Source organism: Centroberyx gerrardi, chromosome 5 (genome assembly GCF_048128805.1).
Source record: "Centroberyx gerrardi isolate f3 chromosome 5, fCenGer3.hap1.cur.20231027, whole genome shotgun sequence".
Classification (NCBI taxonomy): Eukaryota; Metazoa; Chordata; class Actinopteri; order Beryciformes; family Berycidae; genus Centroberyx; species Centroberyx gerrardi.
Window position 1 is genome coordinate 17,123,674 of NC_136001.1, and position 9,035 is coordinate 17,132,708.

Below are 9,035 nucleotides of genomic sequence, written 5' to 3' on the forward strand. Positions count from 1 at the left end.
GACTAACTATCTGTACACTTTCTAGCTCTCTTTTATTGTTCTAAATGAAAGTTGATAACAACACTACTGTCTGTAGCTGATTTGATATCTTAAAACGGTTAATGTTTTCTACACATGGCGCGCCGAACCCCCTCGGACTGTCAAGTTCGGGCGGTTGTTGATGTGATCCGGAACGTCCCCACATGCGCAGCAGCACACGCAGCACTGACTATGGTGAACGATGCAGCCTTCATGTGCGGTTGTAATTATGAGCGGAGTTCACGCGAAAGACTCAACCAAGTGGTCTGGAACTGGAAGAGTGGGTATTTTCTGTAATACCGGAGTTGCCGAGATTTTATTTGACGTTTAGATGGCGGACAGCATGGAAGCCAGTATCAACGACTGATTAAAACTGATGTATAACTGTTACTAAAACAATTAAAATCTCCATTAAATACCTGAAACGAAACACATTTTATCCTCCTCATTATGCCATTCTAGGCCAGATTCAGCATAGTTCCCAAAAACTACTTTTGTTACAGGGCCCATGTTATGGCCACATTATGTTATTATTTTGGACCAAAGGCACGAATGGGCGTATTTCTGACTTCCGGTATTAGAAAAACTAGGTTACGAGGAGTACGTGAAGGCACCAATATTGTTATCCACAATATGTGCTTGGATGTTTTGGGTATGCGAGAGTTGTTTTGCAAATGGACAGAAATTTTGTAAAGTAGGCTGATAACAAATTTGTTAGGGAGTTGTTCAGACACCGAAATTGTAAATTTATTTCACAGGACGGTCGCTTACGTTTAAGTTAAAGCTAAAACTAAAGCTAAAGCTAGTTGCCGTTAGCTCTCAGTTGTGACAGACAGGGAAGGCAGAAAGAAGGAAGAGGAACACATAAAGAGTGGTTATTTACGTTTTAGTCATGTTATCATGACATTATTCTCATAGTAGCAGGTTTGGCCAGGTCAGAAATTCACTGGTGTAAGGTTTAGTGAAGTCTAGACAAGAGGTTATGATGGGCATGACCAGTCGAATTGAGTGTATATTCTTCAGTGAGTTTCACCCTACTCTGGGCCCAAAGATTACTTACCAGGTGAGCGTACAATACATAAGCCTTTCTGTCTGTTTTACATCATGTATTTGGTCCTACAGTGTCCCCTCTGTCCTCCTAACAGGTGCCAGAGGAGTACATTTCCCGTGAGCTCTTTGATACAGTGCAAGTTTACATCATCACCAAGCCAGAACTGCAAAACAAACTCATCACTGTGTATGTGCACCCAAGCCCTCTCTCCTGTTTGCCACAATTCACTGAAATATTATGTTTTGCTGGGGAATGGTATGTTGGTTTCCTGTCACTGTCAAACTTACATCCTCCGTGCTTTTTCTGACTGTTTCAGCACTGCCATGGGGAAGAAGCTAATTGGGTGTCCTGTGTGCATTGAGCATAAGAAGTACAGTCGTAATGCCCTGCTCTTTAACCTTGGCCTTGTGTGTGACGCACAAACCAAAACCTGTGCCCTTGAGCCAATTGTCAAGAAGCTATCTGGGTACCTCACTACTCTGGAGGTGGGGGGAGCATGCATCCTGTCACATGTGATCACTTTAATGTTTGTATCGGTGCCACTATCCAAACTGCCCCGAGACAGGATAAAAGTCTGCCTGCTTTGTTGTATTGCAGCTGGAGAGCGGCTTCATATCCAATGAGGAGAGCAAGCAGAAACTTTTACCCATAATGTCGACCTTGTTGGAGGAGCTGAATGCCACAGGAGCTTGCACTTTACCCATAGGTATTGGTTTTGTCTTACATTATGCATGCCTCCACAGGTTATTAGAGAATGTTTTTAAACCTTTCATCATTCTCACTCTCTCTATTTCTGTGTCTCTGTTTCAGATGAGTCGAACACCATCCACCTGAAGCTCATCGAGCAGCGGAAGGACCCCCTGATTGTGCAGGAGTATGATGTGCCTGTCTTCACTCAGTGCAAAGACCACTTCACCAAATCGCAATGGGATCTCACCACTCAACAGGTAGGTCTTTTGTGGCTGGTGTAACTAACAGCTTACCCATGTACCAATATAAAGCAGCAGGAGAAGGGTTAGCGGAAAGAACCAGTCAACTGTGCATGAAGTGATATAAACTCTGCCTCTCTCTCATCCATATTTTTATGGATGGTGAGGTAGCATTAATATAGAAGTTTGACTGTACATTTAAGTTGCTAATTATTGGTGAAATAATGGTGTAAATTACTGTAATACGTACACCAGAATTACAGGATTTTAATGCAGTGAGTGACATATAGTGCAGCTCATCAATCTGACTGACTACTCAGGTCATAGTGCATTGTATAAACTGATGATGTTAAATATTGTATTGTAGATCCTGGCCTATATTGATGGATTTAGACACATCCAGAAAATCTCTGCTGAGGCGGATGTAGAGCTGAATCTCGTCCGTATTGCTGTGCAGAATCTTCTGTGAGTACATTTTAGTAAATAAATATCTCTACAGTTGTTTTTCCTAATAAAGCCAATAAGATATTCTGAAAGCTTCCTTCCCCCCCCCTACAGGTATTACGGTGCTGTAACCTTGGTGTCAATATTTCAGGTACAAAACTAAACTCCACAGCACATTGGGCCTTACTACACTACATGTGTGCACCCATAGTGTGGTGTTACTCTTTGAGAATACGTTCTGTTTAGTCATGATGGTTGTTTTGTGCCTTGTTGCCTCCCCCTAGTACTCTAATGTGTACTGCACAACCCCTAAAGTCCAGAGCCTCATAGATGACAAGTCCATCCAGGCGGAGTGCCTCAGCTATGTTACTAAGCAAGGTAAACAAGAGCCATGAGTGGTGAACACGAGTATTCGTTTTTTGTCACGTCCATTTCACTGTATTTTGACCATCTGTGTCTGTCAGGTCAGAAGCGGGCCAGTCTGAGAGATGTGTTCCAGCTGTACTGTGGTCTGACTCCAGGAACCACAGTCCGGGACCTTTGTTCTCGCTACTCGCAGCAGCTTCAGAGGGTTGACGAGAGGTCAGCATCTTACCTTATCAGTTCCTGAAAATACAAAGATCAGGTCAGGCTGACTCTTGCATGCACTGCCACACGTACAGTATGTGTTTATCTATAAAGTTTACTGTGTGTTATGTCATGTGTTGCCGTTCAGGAGGCTGATCCAGTTTGGCTTAATGAAGTCTCTGATTCGCCGGCTGCAGAAGTATCCTGTGAAGGTGATCCGGGATGAGAGGAGCAGGCCGCCTCGCCTCTACACCGGCTGCCATAGTTACGATGAAATCTGCTGCAAAACAGGCAAGTTTTGAAGGTCGCTCTGATTGCTTTGCATAATAACGTCTTGAAAAGATTGGGTCGATGTTGATGTATTGAATAAGTCTGCTTCTAATAAAACTGCCTCTTTGTAAACTAGACAAGCATTTTCCTTGATTTCACAGGAATGAGCTACAAAGAACTGGACGAGCGACTGGAAAATGACCCGAACATCATTGTGTGCTGGAAGTAATGTGAGGCAAACCGATGGCAATTTCAACAGAGACAGTAAAACAGAGCACGAGCCATATGGTACGACCATAGCTGACTGTTATGTGAAAGATACAGAACTGCCTCAACCAAAGATGCCTATTGCCCTGTCCACAATGCCCCAAGCCTTCAATGAGAGTAAAGTTTTTGTGGAGTAATAGTCAAACATTGAATGAAGTATTTTGTAGATTTTATTGTTAGGTTGGTATTTTCTTTTTTATTATAATTTTATCTGTCTCATCATCTTGAAATGTTGCAATGGTATTACATGTTGAAGTCAAGTGAGAAAGGTCATATTTATTTAATAATATTGTTCAGATTGAAATAATATGTGACTAATAAAAGAGATTATACGACAGTTGCCTGGTATCATAGTTCCTCGACCCCATCGACTGCAGGGAATCCCCATCTACTGCCCAATACAACAACCCAGATTAGAGCTGAAAATCAAACACATCATCATTCATTATGCTGTCATTATATACACCCATCCACCCGGACTCGTCCATTAAGAAAAAGCTGATTCATATACTGAAATTATATATACTTCACGGAATGGCTAAATACTGTTGCCTTGTCATGCGCATGGTGTGAATTATGTTATTGATGTGGGTATTGAATGGGTTGCAATCTTTGTAGCCAAAGCAGTGAATGGATGATCTGATTGATTCTCAGCAGTCTGGGTTGGAGATTTAGCCATTTAATGTTTAAACAGAAATTGTTGCTCTAATCCTGTTTGTTGTGTTTGGCAGTGGATGGGGACTCCCTGCACTATGGGCAATCTGGATTGGAATAAGTGTATGTGTGAGTGATTTTGCCATTGAATAAGGTTATGGGTTATTCCCACAATTTTAGCAATACGGGTTGTTAAAATGGCCATGCCAAATCATAAGTGCCAAATGCATGAGCATCTTTTGCAGTCTTCTTTCTCTCTACACCCGGACAGACGGGCTGCTTCGGCCCACGTTTACCTGGGCTTCTACCGCCCCCACCTGGCAGCAAAGAGCAAGTGTGCTTTGTCTGCGTTTGGTTTATAGTTTACAGTAACTATGACAACCACGGGAAATCAAGTGTAGCTCCTAACGACACTTCAACAATAACTTGGATTGAATGATAGCCTACTTGATTGATTTTTTACCCTTGCTAGCTTGTTGATCGGTCTCCTGAATGGATACCTCGGTCGTGTTGCCTGTTGAGGCAGAAGGGTTTGTTCAAAGTCTGGAAACTTTCTCCCTCCGGGAGATCGGCTCTCCAAGGTAAGACAGCCGAGCTAGCAGATTAGCAAGCTAGCCGGGGTGACATCAGGATTTGGATCAGATCATCAGGATCAGATTTATTTGATAAAACCTCCACATTGTAAGGTGTGAAAGGCTACTTTTTCCATTGGAGAGAATCAATTAAGCATGCCTTCTAATGGTAACGTCTCCTTTTAGAAATTAATAGCACTGTCGAAACTAAATTGCCTATCAAATACAGTAATTTATGGAAGCCAATTCCATGAAGATAACATAAGATACGATAAACTTTATTGTCCCTGCAGGGGAAACATCAAGGACATTAAAACAAAATGGAAACAGCAACCAACAGCAGCATAGAATAACTTAACATCATACACACCTCATTGTGGGGTAAAAACACATCATACAATCAGGCCATTAGATAACTCATCATCAATATACATTGCAGGGAAAATGCATCAAACAATCATACATTCAGTATGGTCTACCTGATGGAGGAGTTAGTTGTTCAGGATGTGAGTGGGGTGTGCTCTGATTTTCATGGCCTGTCTATAGGCTGCCAATTCAAAAACTTCCTGGAGATAGGCAGCTCTGGTGTTGGCACCAGTATCTGAGAAGTGTGCTGTGCATGGCAAGTTGCCCTCTGTTAACATAAAGCATGCAGACAAGCAACAAATACACACAAAAACAGCATCTATGCAAACAATCCAAGCATAGTGGGAAGTTATCATTAAGGCTAGAGTGTTTTTTAGTTGCTGTGGCTGTTAAATTTGTCTACTCTAGCAGGTAACCAAGCATCGTTTGGAAGTCCTACTCTCATTATGTATGTAAGTGAGTGGCTGGTGAATTTTGAGATTTTCCAGCCACCGTGGCCTGTCCTGTAGACACAAGAGTTACTTTTCTGTCATGAATACAAGACATGTCTTGAATTGAAAATGGGGTTGCAAGAATACTAGTATTCCAAAGTCTGTGAGTCATAACTCTGCTTCTTGATTTTGGTCTCTGTGTGTTGACAGGTGGTTCAGACAGCATGAGTATATAGAGAAACTCAACATGCAGGCAATACTGAACGCTTCTGCTACGCACGACGAGTTCATCAAGGAGCTTCTTGTGTCACATGGAAAGGTGATTGCCACCACTATACAGCCCTGTGATGTTAAATGTCAATGGCATTCAGCCCAGCCCTGCAACAGTGTAATAAAAAGCCTATTTAGGGGCTGGTCCTCTTGTTCCTATTGCTTAGAATGATGACAGCACAGTAGAGACATTAAAAACAGGCAATCATTCATCTTGTTCTTTTCCTTTCCCTCTCTAGATCCCCACTTTGGTCCACGAGATGATTCTTGTCGAGCTGTGGAAACAGAAGGTGTTCCCCATTCTCTGTCAGTTGCAGGACTTCAGTCCCAAGAGTACATTTCATCTGTACATGGTGGTGAGTGGGACTAGTTGTAAAACGATGGTCAGTTTGCACTGCAGTGGTCATAACTGCTGCCATTTCCTCTTCTGCTTTTCTGACCCCTTAGATTCACCATGAGGCCACAGTCATAAACCTGCTTGAAACGATAATGTTTCATAAGGTGAGTGTGTACACAAATGCATATCCCTAAGTTATGAGCTATGTGTATTTAACATGGACTATATTAAAACATGGATGTGATCACACAGTGAGTGCATGTACATTCCTGCTTCATTCTTTTAGACAGGTTGTTATTTATTTGTAAATAAAGCTTCATGTGATACCTTGAAAGTGCTTTGTGTGGGGTGCAGGATTCATGCGAGGCAGCTGATGACTCTGTTCTTGACTTGGTGGATTACTGCCACCGCAAACTCACCCTGCTGGTTAGTAAAACCTCCAGGGAGGGCGCCCCGACTCAGGACCGACACAGCCTGACAGCGAGAGCAGATGCATCCTCCATACAGGTAAAGAGAGTTTTTTTTTTAACATGGATTGGTTTCAGGTATAGTTCAGACTATTGCAGCGTAGTCTTTCTTTTAACTAATCAAATCTTTCTCTTGTCCTGGTGAAGGAGTTGCAGATTCAGAGTGCTGCGCTGGAGTTTGAGATCTCCCTCAAGGCTCTGTCTGTGCTGCGCTACATCACTGACCATACTGACAGGTGTGAGAACCTCCTGGCCGCCAGTGAGGTTTAGGGATTAGAAACTTACATGAAAGAATCTGCAAGAATTCATCCCACATTTTCAGGCACTTACAGTTCACAGTAAAGCACTGCATTGTTTTTTTATAGACTGAGAGAGAAACACAATGCTGCTGGTGAAAATTGAGTGGGTTTTTTTTTTGTGTGTGTGTTTTTTTTTTACAGTATCAGTGTCATCAATCGGATGTTGTGCACCCATAACATGCCTTGCGTATTGGTCCAGCTGATCGACTGCTGCCCTTGGAGTCGCTACAGTTCAGGTATATATCGCATCACATGCATTAAGATTTAACTCAAATATGTCCTCATATTCTCACATCTGTTAAAAATGGCCATTTTTGCCTCACAAGTGATCCTCCATTCCATTGCACTCCTGTCTCCCACTATAGGTGAGGTAGAAAAGTACATAAATGGCAAATGGCAGAAGATCCCACTAGAGGACCAGTTAAAGATGACAAAACTAGACGGTCAGGTCTGGATTGCTCTTTACAACCTGCTACTAAAGGAAGACTGTCAACGGAAATATGACTTCAACAATTTCAACAAGAATCAGCTTCTGAAGGTATATTATGAATAAAACAGATTTTTCTCAGACACTGCAACGAGAATTTGGGTCCCCAAACTCTTTCCTTACATTTTGGTCGTGTGCTGTGCCACTGGTATTGATAAATCATATCAATCATCGGCTCCTCCTCCATCCAAGTGGCTACTGGATGTTAGCTCCAAACTGAAGCTCAGGAAGTGTGTGAGTGCCAGATCATTGTCTTCCAACATCATATCTGATCTCCTCACTCGTCAGAACACAGATTCAGTTTCCAGGGGTTGTTTTGACTGAGGTGTTTCCTGCTATTATTAGTTTTCTCTCCCTCTTCCTGCTACATTAATTATGTAACACGAGAGCCTTGTGCATCATCCTGTCATCACAATGCTTTTTTTCTTCTTCTTATACAGTCTGCATAACACATGTTAGATAATTTAGGTCTAAATTGGAAAAAGTCCATTATTATTCCTTTTATACTGTGTTGTTCTTATCATTCATGTGCCATAGCTGCGGGGTTTCTTGACAGAGGTTTTGCTGGACCAGCTGCCAAACCTGGTGGCACTCCAGCGTTTCCTCGCTCATCTTGCTGTTACAGACCCCGCCCCTCCAAAAAAAGAACTAATTCTGGAACAGGTACACACACACACACACACACACACACACATCTCTATATCTAACTACGGTATGTCCCTCTGCATTTACCTTTGACTTATATTTAAAAGCTTTTCTCTACCTATAGCTCCCAGAGATGTGGAACCGCATCATGCATGAGAATTCTGGCAAGTGGAAGGCTGTTGCTAAGTATCAAGTCAAAGAAACTTTCAACCCCTCTGAGAATGACCTGAGGCAACAAGCACAGAGGTAAATACTGGAAGCATGTGACCAGCTGAGCACTGAAGGGACTCAGAAACTGTACTCAAACAGGCATTGTCTCTGTGTAAGCTAAGGTTATTTGTTTCCAACAAGGCTGGCCCAGACGTACAGCTTGGATGTGATGGAGAGTTTAATCCCTGAGAAGCCCAAGTGTGGATCCTGTGGGAAGGAGGCTGCAAAGAGATGCTCTCGCTGCCAGGGAGAGTGGTACTGTCACAGGTAAGACACAGAATTAACTCTGTTTCTAAATGCAAACATATATCCAAGATGATCAGACAATACACTTTTCTGTAATGATGTATGTCTTCAATACGTGTTTTTGTTTTATTGATATATTCTAAATATGTCTGTGTAGCTTCATTTCAGTCATCCAGGTAGTAAGATGTCCAAGAAAATAGAAACAAAATCCACTGGACAACTGATGGAACTGATGAAGCCTTCTTGGATGAGTGGCGAAACTTCTTCAACTCCAGTCCAGTGGATTTTGTTTCTATTTTCTTGGACATACTCTAAATATTTTACTTTTTTTGATGATATAGATGAGGGTCTAAAGTCTTGTTTGCCTGCCTGTTGTTTGCAGAGAATGCCAGGTGAAGCACTGGCCTAAACACAAGACGGCCTGCCAGCTGATGACAGAGGCTACAGAGAAGATTCAGAGGGATTTGAATATCAAAACCTGAGACAGACTGCTGAGGCAAATACT

General features: G+C 42.3%; 2 protein-coding genes across 3 annotated transcripts; both read left to right on the forward strand.

Moving 5' to 3' along the window:
* Positions 1–627: 627 nt before the first annotated feature.
* nprl2 (NPR2 like, GATOR1 complex subunit) lies at positions 628–3,886 on the forward strand. The gene is made up of 11 exons (XM_071895260.2): positions 628–1,081; positions 1,164–1,255; positions 1,386–1,554; positions 1,667–1,775; positions 1,880–2,016; positions 2,366–2,463; positions 2,557–2,593; positions 2,727–2,820; positions 2,907–3,024; positions 3,158–3,300; positions 3,441–3,886. The coding sequence occupies exons 1-11, from the start codon at positions 1,001–1,003 to the stop codon at positions 3,506–3,508; spliced, it is 1,146 nt and encodes a 381-aa protein (XP_071751361.1). The 5' UTR covers positions 628–1,000; the 3' UTR covers positions 3,509–3,886.
* Positions 3,887–4,692: 806 nt separating this feature from the next.
* zmynd10 (zinc finger, MYND-type containing 10) lies at positions 4,693–9,012 on the forward strand. Of its 2 annotated transcripts, none has more exons than XM_071895291.1 (12): positions 4,693–4,781; positions 5,780–5,888; positions 6,079–6,195; positions 6,287–6,340; positions 6,531–6,683; positions 6,791–6,879; positions 7,084–7,178; positions 7,308–7,480; positions 7,967–8,092; positions 8,199–8,320; positions 8,426–8,551; positions 8,913–9,012. In XM_071895291.1, exons 1-12 carry the CDS (start codon positions 4,693–4,695, stop codon positions 9,010–9,012), a joined length of 1,353 nt encoding a protein of 450 aa, XP_071751392.1. The 2 variants fall into 2 exon arrangements, with proteins under 2 accessions (XP_071751392.1, XP_071751394.1); XM_071895293.1 differs by having other exon boundaries at positions 7,317–7,480.
* Positions 9,013–9,035: the final 23 nt, after the last annotated feature.